At 37.7% G+C, this 16,417-nt stretch overlaps 2 protein-coding genes and 1 long non-coding RNA gene across 3 annotated transcripts; 1 reads left to right on the top strand and 2 right to left on the bottom strand.

The window, feature by feature from the left end:
- Positions 1-162: 162 nt before the first annotated feature.
- LOC135642156 (uncharacterized) lies at positions 163-2,634 on the top strand. The gene is made up of 3 exons (XR_010497882.1): positions 163-1,789; positions 1,909-2,074; positions 2,477-2,634. It is a non-coding gene; the product is annotated as an uncharacterized LOC135642156 (long non-coding RNA).
- A 137-nt stretch (positions 2,635-2,771) lies between these two features.
- Positions 2,772-4,307, bottom strand: LOC135642155 (NADPH HC-toxin reductase 1-like). Its single transcript, XM_065158067.1, has 5 exons — positions 4,148-4,307; positions 3,910-4,076; positions 3,598-3,810; positions 3,119-3,501; positions 2,772-3,027 (listed from the first exon to the last, which is right to left on the bottom strand). The coding sequence occupies exons 1-5, from the start codon at positions 4,260-4,262 to the stop codon at positions 2,889-2,891; spliced, it is 1,017 nt and encodes a 338-aa protein (XP_065014139.1). The 5' UTR covers positions 4,263-4,307; the 3' UTR covers positions 2,772-2,888.
- Positions 4,308-11,490: 7,183 nt separating this feature from the next.
- On the bottom strand, positions 11,491-12,977 carry LOC135642272 (NADPH HC-toxin reductase 1-like). The gene is made up of 5 exons (XM_065158280.1): positions 12,830-12,977; positions 12,592-12,758; positions 12,281-12,484; positions 11,820-12,202; positions 11,491-11,746 (listed from the first exon to the last, which is right to left on the bottom strand). The coding sequence occupies exons 1-5, from the start codon at positions 12,942-12,944 to the stop codon at positions 11,608-11,610; spliced, it is 1,008 nt and encodes a 335-aa protein (XP_065014352.1). The 5' UTR covers positions 12,945-12,977; the 3' UTR covers positions 11,491-11,607.
- Between the last annotated feature and the right edge of the window lie 3,440 nt (positions 12,978-16,417).

Genomic DNA, 16,417 nt, shown 5'->3' with positions numbered 1-16,417 from the left:
AAGCGGTGCTTATCGATTGGATCAGTCATTCGAGGACGGACTCTTTGCGATATGTACAAGTCCATGGGTGGGAAAGGTGATTCTTTGCGGCCGACGAAGGATGAGGCGCCTTCGGGGAGGCAGTGGGGTTGATGATTTTGATAGTTTATCTCAAGAATTGGGTGAGGAAAGTCTCGGAGTTCCAGAGATAACTAGCGAAGAGGCGATTTGATAGCGATTTGGAGGATGAATACAAGGTCGATGATGAGGAGGAGAAAATTGACTGTTTGTGCAGACAGAGAACCGTATCTACGTCGTTTGGGTAGAACTGGTCGGAAAGGCCAGGAAGGAATAGGGAGTCTGATGTCGGCACCATGGGAAGACTTCTTTTTTAGTAGCATCAAGGACTCGCCAATCACCAAGGCTCCATTGCCAACAGTAGAAAACAAGCATCTGAATCACTTCCTTTACTACCATATTTGTTGCTTTATTGGCTTAAAATACCTAAACCATTACATACTCACTCTGTTGCAATTATGCTGAAGTATATATGCCCGATGTTTTATATAGCTGTATTTTGTTGTTTGATAATGTGTTTTTGCCATCTTATGCACCTTTTTGTTTCTTTTCCCTGTAATTTTTCACTTCTGTTGTTTGACTTGAAGCTGATTCAGCAATTTTTAGCTCTTCACTGTCGAATGATTTAGTCAATTGTATTTAGTCATTTTGAAGAGTGAATTTGAGGGTACCATCAACAGCCAGCTTTTGTCTTGGGCTTTTGCAAAGAGCTTGGATAGATGCTGCCAGCTGTTGTTGTTGGCTAGAAATAGGGGGTCCACTTTGGGTACAGAGTGCTGATGACAGTCCTTGCATTGGGATAGAAGACTGGTGAAACTAGAATCTTGAGCCTAGATATCACCAATGTAATGCATTATTACCTGTTACTTGGATACACTATTTCATCTTTTGCCTTGTTAGTTGAATGTTCCTTTCAGTAGTTCCTTCATTCTGATGTGACTTGTATCAAACTTGTTGCTTTGTTGATACAGGTGGAGTGGGCAGTGGTGCGTCCAGAGATGAAGAACTAAGAATCGGCATATCAACCATGGCTTGAATTCTGTAGTTCCAGTAAAAATATTGGTTCAGAATCAGCTTGTAACTCTTGCTAATGTGTTTAGCCCAAAGTATAGTCAACCCCTGGTTTACAAGCAAGATCTGTTTATTCTCGAGTTTTGATAAATTGATTTCTAGATATCTTCTATCTTTAGAAGATACATGGCTACTACCCTATAAACAAATGAAGTTCATATTTTTCTACAACACTTAATGATTATTTAATTTATTTGTTGCTTCCTTTACTACCATATTTGTTGCTTTATTGGCTTTATATGTTTAAACCATTACATACTCACTCTATTGCAATTATGCTGAAGTATATATGCCCGATGTTTTATATAGCTGTATTTTGTTGTTTGATAATGTGTTTTTGCCATCTTATGCACCTTTTTGTTTCTTTTCCCTGTAATTTTTCACTTCTGTTGTTTGACTTGAAGCTGATTCAGCAATTTTTAGCTCTTCACTGTCGAATGATTTAGTCAATTGTATTTAGTCATTTTGAAGAGTCAATTTGAGGGTACCATCAACAGCCTGCTTTTGTCTTGGGCTTTTGCAAAGAGCTTGGATAGATGCTGCCAGCTGTTGTTGATGGCTAGAAGTAGAGGGTCCACTTTGGGTACAGAGTGCTGACGACAGTCCTTGCATCGGCATAGAAGACTGGTGAACTAGAATCTTGGGCCTAGATATCACCATTGTAATGCATTATTACGTGTTACCACAATTTCATCTTTTGCCTTGTTAGTTGAATGTTCCTTTCAGTAGTTCCTTCATTCTGATGTGACTTGTATCAAACTTGTTGCTTTGTTGATACAGGTGGAGTGGGCAGTGGTGCGTCCAGAGATGAAGAACTAAGAATCAGCATATCAACCATGGCTTGAATTCTGTAGTTCCAGTAAAAATATTGGTTCAGAATCAGCTTGTAACTCTTGCTAATGTGTTTAGCCCAGGCATAATACTCAGCCCCTGGTTTACAAGCAAGGTAGTTCTCTAAAGGTCTGTTTGTTCCCTGAGTTCTAAGAAACTGATTTCCAGATATCTGTTTTCTTTAGAAGACACATGGCTTCTACCCTATAAACAAAATGGAGCAGTTTAAGATTTTTCTACAATACTTCATGATGCTTTAATTTATTCTCAACCTTTATCAGGCCAGTTTGATCAGTTCTCTCACCGTTCTTTGGACAGAGAGGTTATCTTATTAATCATTTTTGTTATTCCCCTTTGCTTTAATCTACTAAAAATGTATAAATGTTTCATTCAAAATATGTGATGGAGTTTAATTTATAACTATTCCTTGAGGTTGATAGGATTGTCCTTTACCTTTTGGCTGTTTCTACAGTTGGATGTCATAATTTGATCTTGTACATGATGTGTTCTTCTTTAGGAAAATACATTTGGAATGCAAAATCTTATAGCTTGTTGGATCTTGCATTGGCTCTTCTTCTGGACCGAGAAAGATCGTGGCGAGGGCTTGATGAGTACATAGCGGATGGCACTAGATACTGCATCACGGTATCTAAAATTACTCGACCGCAATTAGCTGAAGGAGTGTTCATCATTCTTGTTCATTGTAATTGTGAGATGATGTATATGGTGTAGTTCTTGCTCGTTCAAACATATTTTCTGTAAGACATCCTAGAGATTGATTATTACAAGAAACGCAAGTCAGCTGGAGGAGATATCAACAAGCCTTGTGTTCATGGATTCATGACCAACAAATACAGTATGGTTCATCAAGCATGCATGCGAAGATGTTCTATTTGCTCTTCATGCGACATGTTGAACCAACATTAGATTCATGCTTCGAATGCTCCAAGCCTCTTGGCGCATTCAACACTACCTTCTATTATTTGCTCCACAGAATACTTGTACTCGAACCCCATCTCTTCCAGCTTAGTAGAACTGCATGGAATCCTTGTCCCCTCCCCTTCCACCCTGAAACCAGTCACCAGTAACTAATTAACTCGATGCCTACGATGAAGGAGGAGGAGGAGGAGGAGGAGGAGGAGGAGAAGCAGAAGCTCACTCTCGGATCAGTATCGGAAGTTGAGGATACTTCTCAGCATAGTGGTCGACGATGTCTTGCATTGTTGGGTAGGCGACGGCACACAGAAATCTGCCGGACATTGACTCCCTCTCCATGCAGAATACATGAGCTTCGCAGACATCCTCGATGTGTACGAGTGGTACTGATCCCAGCACTGCCTGCAGAAACCTCAGACTCTCGTGGGGCAACTTCTTGCCGGTCACCGGCGACACCATTGCTTCCACGCTCTGTGATGTATGAGGTGTAATCGCATCGCCTCCTACCAAGGCGCACGTTAGGCTCACCACCTCGAGTCCTCGCTCTGCTTTCTCGTTCGCCATCAGTAATTCTTTCTCGGACAGCGTCTTCGACGTAAGATAAGCCTATGGCCTCGCATCGAAGACTTAGTGACGATAGGTGTGATATGAGAGAGAGAGAGAGAGAGAGAGAGAGAGAGAGAGAGAGAGAGAGAGAGAGACCTTCCGAAAATCGGCCAAGCGATCGTAGGAGAGGTTGAGAGGAGTCCAACAAGACTCGTCGATGGAATCCTTGAAGCCGGTGTCGTCTTCCTTCAAAGGCGACGCAGCTGTGACAGAACCAGTGTAGATGACGCGCCTCACCGTTCCGGAGAGCTCACACAACCGCAAGATGGTGCGGATCGCTGACACCGCCGCTTCGCTGGTGTCTTTGAACTGTGTCATTTATACATAACACACATGGGTGTTGGAATTGGATGCATGCGTCTCTCTCTCTCTCTCTCTCTCTCTAGAAAGAGATCAAAGTTCCCTAACCTGGGAGTTGGGGCTGTGTTGCATGGGGGTAGCGACGAGGAACACGTACTCGCACCCTCGGATCGCAGGATCGAACGTGTCTGCACTGTAGAGATCGGATTCGAAAAGAGAAAGCCTTGCATCAGCTCCAGGGAGGCTCCTGAGATGCCCAACCTTGGAGTCATCTCCTGCCGTGGATACACATGCTCTGATCAAGTCCGAGGAGATCAAGCCAACGTATACTATACTGTGGAGATACCTGAGTTCCTGACTGTAGCATGGACGTGATAGCCTCTCTGCAAGAGCTTCTTGACAAGCCAAGAACCAATGTAGCCTGAACCACCTGTCACACAAACTGTGCTCGTCTTCTCCATTTCAATCAGATCTCTCTCTCTCTGATTTCTCTCCCCAACGAAACGCAGGCTATATTCCCTTTGTTTATGACATCCAACGAAGTAGTTTCACGTGGATCCACGTGGGAAGTACGTTGCAACGTAGGCCACTTGAATTCCCAAACCTTATCATCTGAGCTACCTACTCAGGGAAATGTAAATGTCAAACCTTATCATCTGAGCATAAAAATTATAATTATATTAGTCTTTTATAAAAAAAAATATTAATATTAATATTAAAAATCAAATAATAATAAATCAAGATCAAAATTATGTAACTTTCAATGTTATTTAGAAAATTTTTATTTAATCTACAAATGTACTATCGTCCGATCCAAAAGATATAATGATATCGATCCATAAAGAAAACTAAACTAGCTTTCTTTTCTCTTTATATATTTTTATAGAACCACTATCAACTATAGAATATAAACTTCGAGATGTTGAGAATATATCTATAAACTTCGAGATGTTGAGAATATATCTTGTATCGTGTATAATATCTAAGAGTTCTTATCGATTTATAGACGAAAGTATAAAGTCTAGAAAAAAAAAAAAAGGAGAGTCCCTCTCAAGATTATATTTTAATAAAATATTACCAAAATAATTTTTTTTATTAGTTGATAATCATAATCAGAATTCAATCAGATATATAATATATATTGTCTAATTAAATAGAGTGACAATCTAATTTTTTCACTTAGTCGATCAATTATAATTTATATTATGCAAACCTACCATCCTAGATTATTTTAACAACAACTACAAGTAAGATAAAACTTAAGAGTATACTTTATAAATAATATTTAACAAATATTCTTTGATCTAATTTATTCATTAATAAAAAATAATAATTATAATAATTATTAAATATTCATCAACATAAAAGAAAACTCATATTATGATTGCAATCATGATAAAACAACAATTAGAATTTAAATATCACAAATAATAAAACTTTATCAATATTTCGTATAAAAATTTATTTAAAAATCATATTTTTTTTTATTTTTAAAATTTCATAAAGAACCTAAATTAGACCGATAGCCCTATTTAATTAGGCTAACTCAGTCATACATAAGCCCAAATAGATCAATCAAAATTAAAAATTAATTTTTTAGTCATACACTCAAAATATTAATTAAAATTAATAATTTTTTTAGATGAGGACATAAATCGGATATATTTTACTTCCAAACGATATAATCATAATTTTATCGGGACATGTAATCTAATGATCACATCTAAGGACCATCATTCGTTGGTGGAGCTGTCGCAATACCGTGTCTGAGTGAACAAAGCCATCTCTTTGATGTACAACCTTGTGGAATATGTTCTACTTTTCCATGGATGTAACATTCTTTATGTGAGAAAGAGTCGAACGTGTCCATACATTGAAAGCCTCCATGATGTCCAACGTGTTGCCCCCATTAGCCGATTGACCTCTGTAACAAAACACCAAACACATCCCTATGTATGAGAATAATTGCTACACTTTTGATGTCATAGAGAATAGACTTTTGTTAAGTATTGGCAATTAATTTCAACATCCACCAACTTCCAATAGGAAAAGTAAGAACGGAACTTCTATTTCTGTCGTTTGGATGTCGAAGTTCACTTGATGATAGTAGATTGGTTTGAAATGTCTTCGAGCATGACAGCGATTTATGGCTTACCCACAAACTTCTCAAGTTGAGATTTGTATAAACCAAAAAAGGTGTATCCCACCAGCTTTACAAGCATGCTGTCATGGATGAGGATATAAACTGCAGATATACACCTATTTGCTTGGAAACAAGTAGATTAGATGCTCAAAACCTCTTTATTTTAAGTTACAGAGGAAAAATTGAGAAAGAAACATTAAGTTTTCACCTTTACTTTACTTGGAGAAAGACACAAATCAAGCAAATCTAAGCTTATCAATTTGTAATGGAATTTTTCTTATTGACCAAAGCTTAGAGAACAGACTGATGCAAACCTCCTAATTAGGAATATTGAAAAGAAAAATTGAATCCTAGTAGCTAAAAATTTAAGAAGAAAAAATGTAAACTGGTAAGTGATATTGACGCAAATGTAATTCAACTATTCGGAGCGAAATCATTAGACTTGCAAAACACTGCTCACAGATGGTGGAAAACCATGTCGAGTTCTTATGGATTTAGCTTTGAGGACTGGACCAATGAATTCTGCTAGTATTCAGGAACATATCTTGTCCATTTGTACTGCTGCTCGCGTTCCTGATATATGGCCAACCCAAGTTCTTGAATCACTAACCAAAACAGGCATTCCTACCAGAGCTGAGATCACTGACGGTGCCGGTGGAATGAGGTAAGGTTGAGCACCACAGTTTTCCCCGCAAGTTGAATTGCGACTTGCTTTTGCGGCATATCCTTTCCACATAGCTTCTCTCTCAGAATGGACATAGTAAATGTTGTAGGAAGGTGTTGCATCATCATGAAGTGATTCTGTAATGAAAGCAGGCCATCGATGCATAACTTGGAGTCATGTTGAAATTTTGGTGAAAGTCGTCTGTTGTTGTACAACCTGTGATCATGTTGCAGCACTGCACATAACTTTGGAGATTGCAAAATCTGTAAACTTCATTGTCTGGAGGTGTTGAACTGTTGTAATCTTATGCTTGATCCAGCCAGCAATCTTCCTTAGCTTATTACATCATGTTTTGGCCTTTTTCTTTTCCATGTTGTGAAGGTAGAATTTAAGTTTCTGTAGCAGCCAAAGATCAACATGTATTTGGTTTCTTTAGTTCCTACTATGTAATAAATACATATCTAAATAAAATTAAACTAAATTTCTTGCACTAAAATTTTCCCTCCTTTAGATTTCTACGATCAACATATTATGGAAAAGAAATTGAAAAGAACAATATTTTTATTATTATGGAAAATTTTCTTCTATATGATTGCATAAAAAATTTATTATTTTATGTAATAACGGTTGTTAAATTTGTCATACTTAGATATAACGATAGATATAAATGACTACCACAATGGATATAAAATATCGTGTTGCCCGGCCCAAACAACTGCCCTGCCACCAAAGCGTTCCTCCTTCCCGCAGCACCGTTGCTTCCTCGGGGATATAAAGAGAAATAATTTTTGTATATGAACAAATACTAGTAGACCATAACATGTAGCGAAATTAAATGGAACCACAATTAAATAGAACACCAAGATATACGTGGAAAATTCTTTTAATGTGAAGGGTAAAAATCATGAGGCAAACTAGAGATAATCGACTATGAGAATAATGAATATACAAATCACAATCTCTTACTCTAAACCCTAGCAACAATCATAAGAGAATAACTAGGATACAAAGATAATGTCACTGTCCATAATATCTAAAACCTCCCCAAGTAATCACAGCAAGAGTCTACTATAGATTTGATCTAATTTGAAATGAGGACACTGCTAGATGATTGAGAACAGTCTCTCTGCGTTGTCCTTGTTTTCTTCCATTCCTTTCTCTTGTTTTTCTATCTTTTTCTTCTTCTCTTTGCTGCTACAAGATGTAATTGTTGCTACCCTCGTTGCTGCCCTTTTATAACCTTTTTCTGCCTCTAAAACGCAGCCACCCACACCCTCTAATAAGAATTAGGGTTAGGTTAAGTGGGGTTGGGCTATGGGTTGATAAATCTCATTATAGGCTGAATCTGTGGGCTTCCACCAGCCCAACAACCTCCCCCTTCATCCCATAAGGGAGGCTGTCCCATGACTCCTCAATGTGAAGTCATGTCGACCAACTGTCAGTATATCTCCTGTCTTTCTTTTGGTAAGGTCTTCATTCCATTTGATAGTAGTACCAAATCATAAGTGTAGTTCTTCTGAGGAGCATCAATCTCTTCCTGCATAGCAACTAACCACTTATCTTTCTACTCACTTTCAACTGCTTCATAGTAACTCTCTGGTTCACCTGCATCAGTAAGCATCACATACTCATTTGTAGAGTATCTTTTGAAACGTTGACGTTGTCTAGAAGATCTTCTCAATTAAGGTTCTGTGGGAAGTTGCTCTTCAACTTCTTCTTGCTCAACATATCCTGTAGGTAGATCAACATCAGGCTCTATACCATCTTCCTGTATATCTCCCCCATCACCCTAATATACTAGAGAAATAACTGGGTCACAATCTGATAATCCTTCTATAGAAGTCTTGGCTGGTGCCTTTTTCTTCAAATTATCAAAGGTTTGATCCTCAAAGAAGACCACGTATCTGCTCCTAAACACCTTCTGTCTTTCTGGATCTCAAAGCCTGTAACCAAAATGATCATGTGAGTAACCAAAAAAAATACATTCTTTAGTCTTACCATCCAGCTTGGACCTCTTATTATCTGGAACATGTGTAAATGCACGACAACCAAACACTCTCAACTGCTTATAGGAAACATCTTTCCCTGACCATACATGCTCTGCAACATCACTATCTAGGGCTGTGCATGGTGACAAGTTGATCACATCAATTGCAGTCCTCAAAGTCTCATCTCAAAACCTTTTGGGTAGCTTGGCCTGTGAAAACATACATCTGATCTTTTCCATGATGGTGCGGTTCATCCTCTCTACAATTGCATTATACTGAGGTGTACCATGAATTGTCATCTCATGTTGGATCCAATGTGACCTACAATAATCATTAAATAATCTTGTATACTCACCATCATTATCTGATCTTATGTATTTCAATTACCTTTCTATCTTCTTTTGAACCCTAGTATGAAACTCTTTGAAAACATTAATAACCTGATCTTTGGTCTTCAAAGCATAGGTCCAAACTTTTCTGGAAAAATCATCTATAAAAGTGACAAAATAAAGTGCACCACTTATACCAAAAACATCAACAGATCCACTATGAGTTTTTGTCCTCAAAGGACTATATACATATGCATAGACAAGGTCTAAGGTATGTATTTTTCTAGATATAGTAAGACTAGCAAATGAAACTCTATGTTGTTTACTAGCCAAACAATCAATACAAGGGTTCAAATGTATACCTCTAAGATATGGTAATACCTCTCTCTTAGAAAGAGCTTGCAGCCCCTTCTGGCTCATGTGTCCCAATCGCCTATGTCATAACTCCATTCTAAATTCTTTCTTTGTAGCATTTAACTGCTCATCATAAACTTTAGCCTGCAACCTGTATAAAGTATGACATTTCTTTCCACTAGCTACAATAAGAGAAACCTTACTGAGCTTTCATTGCCCTTTGTGAAATCTGTTTTCATAGTCATCATTATCTAGTCTTCCAACTAAAATTAAATTCAGCCTCAAGTCAACCACATGCCTCACATCCTTAAGCACCAACTTGCAACCAAGGTTGGTCTTTATGTGGATATCACCAATGTCAATGATATCTGCTGTGTCATAGTTGCCCATCTTGACAACACTAAAATTTTCAAACCTGTATGTTGCAAAAAACTCCCTCTGTGGTATAGCATGATAAGAAGCACTTGTGTCAATCACTCACTCAAGATCCTGACACACACAAGAAAAAATATCATCAGAAAGAGACAAAATCAAATAATTACCACCTTGCACTATAGCTGTGATATTATCTTTTGACTCTGTTGACTCCACTTCTTTTTCTTTTTTCTTGTTCTTTATGGTTGCTTACATTGGTTCTTGTAATGTTCTTTCTCACCACAGTTATAGCAAACAATATATTTTCTTGATCTTAACTTGCTTCTACCCATGCGTGAACTGCTTCTAGATTTTGATCTTCCTCTGTTCTCTGAGATAAGTGCTTGTAAATCATTTTGAGATGTTGCTGAACTCTTTCTTCTCAACTCCCCATTCAACAAACTGTTTGTTACTTGACTCGTAGTGACAATACCATCTAGCATAGAATTACTAAGGGAAACCACCAGTGTCTCCCAACTTTCTAGTAATGAACTGAGAAGTAACAATGCCTGCAACTCATCATCAAGGGGCATTTTCATAGAGGATAACTAGTTAGTAATATTTTGCATTTCATTCAAATGCTCAGCAATAGAAACACCCTCTCTATATTTTAGGTTCACAAGTTTTCTAATAAAAAAAGCTTTGTTGCTAGCTGTTTTTCTTTCATAGAGACTTTCCAACTTTTTCCAAAGAGAATATGTAGAAATTTCAGTAGAAACATAGTAAATGACACTATCATCAAGCCACTGTCTAATAAACTCAATTGTTTTTTGATCTAATCTCTTCCACTCATCATCTGTCATAATTATAGGTTTTGTATTATCCCCTTGCAAAGGTCCATACAAATCTTTGCAATATAAGAGATCTTTCATTCTTAATTTTCATATCATTCAATTGTTTCCATTCAAACTAATCATGCGAGAAATATTACTGGCCTCCATGTTTAAATACAAAAATTAAATCACCAAAACCCCGCTCTAATACAAGTTGATGGGGATATAAAGAGAAATAACTTTTGTATATGAACAAATACTAGCAGGCCATAACATGTAGCGGAATTAAATGGAACCACGATCAAATAGAACACTAAGATATACTTGGAAAATCCCTTCAATAGGAAGGGTAAAAACCACGGGGTAAACTAGAGATAATCCACTATGAAAATAATAAATATACAAATCTCAATCTCTTGCCCTAAACCCTAGCAACAATCATAAGAGAATAACAGGGATACAAGGATCACGTCACTGTCCACAATATCTAAAACCTCCCCAAGTAATCACAGCAAGTGTCTACTGTATATTTGATCTAACTTGAGATGAGAACAGTCTCTCTGCGTTGTCCTTGTTTTCTTCCCTTCCTTTCTCTTGTTTTTTTATCTTTTTCTTCTCCTTTTTGTTGTTGCCCTTTTATAATCTTTTTCTGCCTCTAAAACATAGCAACCCACACCCTTTAATAAGAATTAGGATTAGATTAAGTGGGGTTGGACTATGGGTTGATAAAGCCCAATCTGTGGGCTTCCACCAGCCCAAACACCTATTTGGTTGATCCCAAGGTAGATACTTCCCTCGGTTCCAGGTTCTTCTCCAGCCGCTTGTAAGGGTCGAAGGGCGCTAGATACTGCATCACGGTATCTAAAATTACTCGACCGCAATTAGCTGAAGGAGTGTTCATCATTCTTGTTCATTGTAATTGTGAATTGATATATATGGTGTAGTTCTTGCTCGTTCAAACATATTTTCTGTAAGACATGCTAGAGATTGATTATTACAAGAAACGCAAGTCAGCTGGAGGAGATATCAACAAGCCTTGTGTTCATGGATTCATGACCAACAAATACAGTATGGGACATCAAGCATGCATGTGAAGATGTTCTATTTGCTCTTCATGCGACATGTTGAACCAACATTAGATTCATGCTTCGAATGTTCCAAGCCTCTTGGCGCATTCAACACTACCTTCTAATATTTGCTCCACAGAATACTTGTACTTGAACCCCATCTCTTCCAGCTTAGTAGAACTGCATGGAATCCTTATCCCCTCCCCTTCCACCCTGAAACCAGCCACCAGTAACCAATTAACTCGATGCCTACGAAGAAGAAGGAAGAGGAGAAGCGGAAGCTCACTCTCGGATCAGTATCGGAAGTTGAGGATACTTCTCAGCATAGTGATTGACGATGTCTTGCATTGTTGGGTAGGCGACGGCACACAGAAATCTGCCGGACATTGACTCCCTCTCCATGCAGAACACATGAGCTTCGCAGACATCCTCGATGTGTACGAGTGGTACTGATCCCAGCACTGCCTGCAGATACCTCAGACACTCGTGGGGCAACTTCTTGCCGGTCACTGGCGACACCATTACTTCCACGCTCTCTGGTGTATGAGGTATAATCGCATCGCCTCCCACCAAGGCACACGTTAGGCTCACCACCTCGAGTCCTCGCTCTGCTTTCTCGTTCGCCATCAGTAATTCTTTCTCGGACAGCGTCTTCGACGTAATATAAGCCTATGGCCTCGCATCGAAGACTTAGTGACGATGGGTGTGATATGAGAGAGAGAGAGAGAGAGAGAGAGAGAGAGAGACCTTCAGAAAATCGGCGTAGGAGAGGTTGAGAGGAGTCCAACAAGACTCGTCGATGGAATCCTTGAAGCCGGTGTCGTCTTCCTTCAAAGGCGACGCAGCTGTGACAGAACCAGTGTAGATGACGCGCCTCACTGTTCCGGAGAGCTCACACAACCGCAAGATGGTGCGGATCGCTGACACCGCCGCTTCGCTGGTGTCTTTGAACTGTGTCATTTATACAAAACACACATGGGTGTTGGAATTGGATGCATGCGTCTCTCTCTCTCTCTCTCTCTCTCTCTCTCTCTAGAAAGAGATCAAAGTTCCCTAACCTGGGAGTTGGGGCTGTGATGCATGGGGGTAGCGACCAGGAACACGTACTCGCACCCTCGGATCGCAGGCTCGAACGTCTCTGCACTGTAGAGATCGGATTCGAAAAGAGAAAGCCTTGCATCAGCTCCGGGGAGGCTCCTGAGATGCCCAACCTTGGAGTCATCTCCTGCCGTGGATACACATGCTCTGATCAAGTCTGAGGAGATCAAGCCAACGTATACTATATTGTGGAGATACCTAAGTTCCTGACTGTAGCATGGACGTGATAGCCTCTCTGTAAGAGCTTCTTGACAAGCCAAGAACCGATGTAGCCTGAACCACCTTTCACACAAACTGTGCTCGTCTTCTCCATTTCAATCAGATCTCTCTCTCTCTCTCTCTCTCTCTCTCTGATTTCTTTCCCCGACAAAACGCAGGCTATTCCCTTTGTCTATGTCATCCAAAGAAGTTATTTATGTGGAGACCGACACAAGATGAGGAAAGTGACGCTGCAAACGAGGAACGGAATTTCCAAGCCATAAGAAAAGTGAGGCTACGATGAGGCGGAAATCTCAAACCTTATAATCTAAACTTTAAAATGATAATTCTATTATTATTATATTAAAAAACTTTAATGCCAAAATTTAGAATTAAATTATAATAAATCAAGATAATCATTGCTTATCTTCTTATGTCATTTAGAAAATATTTATCTGATTTATAAATATAATGTCATATATAAAAAAAAAACTAGATTTACTTTATATTATCTTCTTATCTTTTCACATGATTACTATAATCTATAGAATATGAATTTGGAGAGTTTGAGAATATATCTTTTATTGTGTATAGTCTTTGTGAGTTTTTGTTAAATAGATGACAACGAATCTAAAATGGATGTTTTTTCTATTAATCGATAATCATAATTAGAATCTAATTAGATATATAAGATATTTTACCTAATGAAATAAGGTTATATAATCTTAAATTCTCTCGCTTGACCCATTAATTAGTAAGATATAAAAAAATTTAAAATTAAAATAAATAAAATAAAATTTTATTGATAATAATTTTTAATGTTATCATATGCAACTATAATATACATAAACATAAATATAAATAGGATCACAAAATAAATAAATTTAATTAAGTGTATAAAGAAAAAATATTTATAAAATATTCACTTAAATATGCATCACTTTATCTTTATGAGTTGATTACAAGTTTCATTTTATGGTTCTTAAACACTATTAAAGCTTTAGTAAATAGATCAGTAATAATCAAAATAGTACTTAGGTTCATAATTGACACTTATCATTTTTGGACTCTTTCTCTAACTATTAAGTGTTTTATCTCGATATGCTTAGAACCATTATAGTACTTATCATTCTTAGAGAAGAAAACTACTATGGTCCTATCACGAGATATCTTCAGTGGCCTGACAACTAAGTCGACCATACTCAATCTTGAAATAAAATTTTACAACTATAATACTTAATTTTGTTGAATCTCGGATTTTGATGATGAAACCAATTGATAGTATTTATGATTTGATCTGTGTTTTAAGTGACGCGGGATGCTTCGATCAGGGAGAGACATTTAAAGTAGGAAGAATCATGTTGGGTTAGAGAAACATGTCAGAAGATTGGACGTCGCGTCGAAGGATTAGTCGACATATTGACAGAAGGCTTCGGGCCATGGTTTCGGGCATCGGGCCAATAAGAGCGGATATTGTGCCAAGGATATCGGAGTTGTAGAGGTCAACTGGCCGATTGAGCAATAAGCTACAAGAGAGGACGATGCGCCGAAGAATCAGATGAAGCGTCGATGGACCAATGACATGCCGGATGACATGATTCATGCTTAGTAATAATTGTCTAGTTCGAAGTGTGTTTTTATGTGTGTAGGATTAACTATGATAGCAAGGCATAAAGCAAATTGAAGTCTCGGAGTTAAGACCACGATTTTGTTGGAAGTTCGAGAGTTCGTCGAAAGGCCGAACTTTCGTCGGAAGTTCTGCCGGAACTAACCGAGAAGTCCAGGAGCTTACCAAAGAAGCTCATTGGAACTCACCAAGAAGATTATCGTGAAGTCCAGGAGCTTGCTAGGAGTCCGTCGGAACATTGTCGAGAGATCGTCGAAAGTTCGCTGGAGCCGGAAGAAATCTGACTTATTTTTCTTAGAATATGTCTTAGGAATCGTAGTTAGCACATAATTGGAGTTGAGATTGGGAGGTAATCCCATCAACCCTGTTAGGGGTCAATTGGGCCCGAAGTTGGGTTGATTTGGGCCAGATTCAAGGCCTAACTAGGATGTTGAAAGCCTGGCCGGTGGTGGCACCGCCTGGGGAACAGCACCCCAGGAATTATGGGCAGTAGTACCACCTAGTGGCAGGGTGTCAGGCGGTGGTACCGCCCAGTGCAGTATCAGTGTCAGACTGACACTAGTGGTGGTATCGCCCATACTTAGGAAACCCGGGATGAGATATTTTTAGGCTCCAAGTTTGAATCAACTTGAGACCTATAAATACCCCTCTCATCCCTGGTTAAATTACATAAGACTTGAGAGTAAAAAAGAAAAGAAACGTTGCTGTAATCTTGTGTGAACTCCTCTCCTTCTTCTAAGTGTTAGAATAGTTTGAGAGAGGAGTAAGTGGGGTGTAAGGGTTATCTCCTAAACCTGATAAAAGGAGAATCGAGTTGTAAAAGGTAGTTGGTCTTTGCCTATTGAAGGAAGATCGATAGTGGATGCCGATGGCCTCGACGGAAGAGGAATCGGTGGAGTGGATGTACGTCACGACGATCAAACCACTATAAAAATCTGGTTTGCCTTTACTTTGAGCAATTTACTTTAAATTGCAAATTGTCTTCTCATTACTTGTTACGCTCTTCTTATTGCCTTCAAAGTTAAGCATTTCTAAAATCGATTTGATCATACGAAACAAAATATTTTTCAGAACCGACGTTTTTCCCGCTACACTAATTCACCCGCCGCCCCCTCTTAGTGTCGACTCATTCCTAATATATTTGTGACCTAAAAGCATATCACAAATTTATAAACAATGACTTTAAATTTTTTTAAGAAATTATGCCTCAAATTTACATGAATATGAATCCTGAAGTGGACTTTCTATTGTCGAGGAACTTACAAAATCAATATTTGAATATCTTGTTACTTCAAACTGATATAATCTCTTATATGTGAGCATGTAGACTTTCATCCCTATCAAATATCTTATTACTTTCTTTATAACTTTCTAATATTTCATTCCCGGGTTGTCTTAGTATTTACCTAGTATTTGAACTATAAAACTGATATATGGTCTCATATAAGTTTGAGTATATAATAAACTTTTAACTACACATATATAAGAATTATCCTTCATTTTATTATAATAAACTTTCTCCTCTAGTAATATGTGCATTATTAGCTAAGTAAAACTATATACTAAATTTGTCTAAGATTCAATTAATATATTTTTTCTTAGATAGTCCTAATAATCGTTAAGATTTATCCCTAAATATCTCAATGTCAATAACATAAACTGCTTGATTCATATCAACCATATTAAAATTCTTATTAAAAAACATCTTGATTTCATATAATAAACTAAGATCACTATTAACATGCAAAATATCATTCACATATAATATCAATATAATAAACTTGCTCCGGTTGACTTTTAGATATAGAGATTGATCAATAATATTTTTTTTAAATCCGAAAAAAGTAATGATATCATAAAACTTTATATATAATTATCTGAAAGTTTATTTAAGTTCATAAATAGATTTTTGAAGTTTATAAACCAAACTTTTTTTTTCCATCTCCACAAATCCTTTAAGT

Source organism: Musa acuminata, chromosome BXJ3-7 (assembly GCF_036884655.1).
Source record: "Musa acuminata AAA Group cultivar baxijiao chromosome BXJ3-7, Cavendish_Baxijiao_AAA, whole genome shotgun sequence".
Classification (NCBI taxonomy): Eukaryota; Viridiplantae; Streptophyta; class Magnoliopsida; order Zingiberales; family Musaceae; genus Musa; species Musa acuminata.
This window is presented reverse-complemented; position numbering and strand designations above follow the sequence as displayed.

What these genes read in the sequence shown, in the direction of transcription:
- LOC135642155 (XM_065158067.1), bottom strand. Translation starts at nt 4,262, where the DNA reads ATGGAGAAGACGAGCACAGTTTGTGTGACAGGTGGTTCAGGCTACATT. An exon ending in AACACAGCCCCAACTCCCAG is followed by an intron (nt 3,811 to 3,909) that starts GTTAGGGAACTT and finishes TAAATGACACAG; the next exon opens with TTCAAAGACACCAGCGAAGC. An exon ending in GCTTGGCCGATTTTCGGAAG is followed by an intron (nt 3,502 to 3,597) that starts GTCTCTCTCTCT and finishes GCGAGGCCATAG; the next exon opens with GCTTATCTTACGTCGAAGAC.
- LOC135642272 (XM_065158280.1), bottom strand. Translation starts at nt 12,944, where the DNA reads ATGGAGAAGACGAGCACAGTTTGTGTGAAAGGTGGTTCAGGCTACATC. An exon ending in TGCTACAGTCAGGAACTTAG is followed by an intron (nt 12,759 to 12,829) that starts GTATCTCCACAA and finishes TATCCACGGCAG; the next exon opens with GAGATGACTCCAAGGTTGGG. An exon ending in CCTACGCCGATTTTCTGAAG is followed by an intron (nt 12,203 to 12,280) that starts GTCTCTCTCTCT and finishes GCGAGGCCATAG; the next exon opens with GCTTATATTACGTCGAAGAC.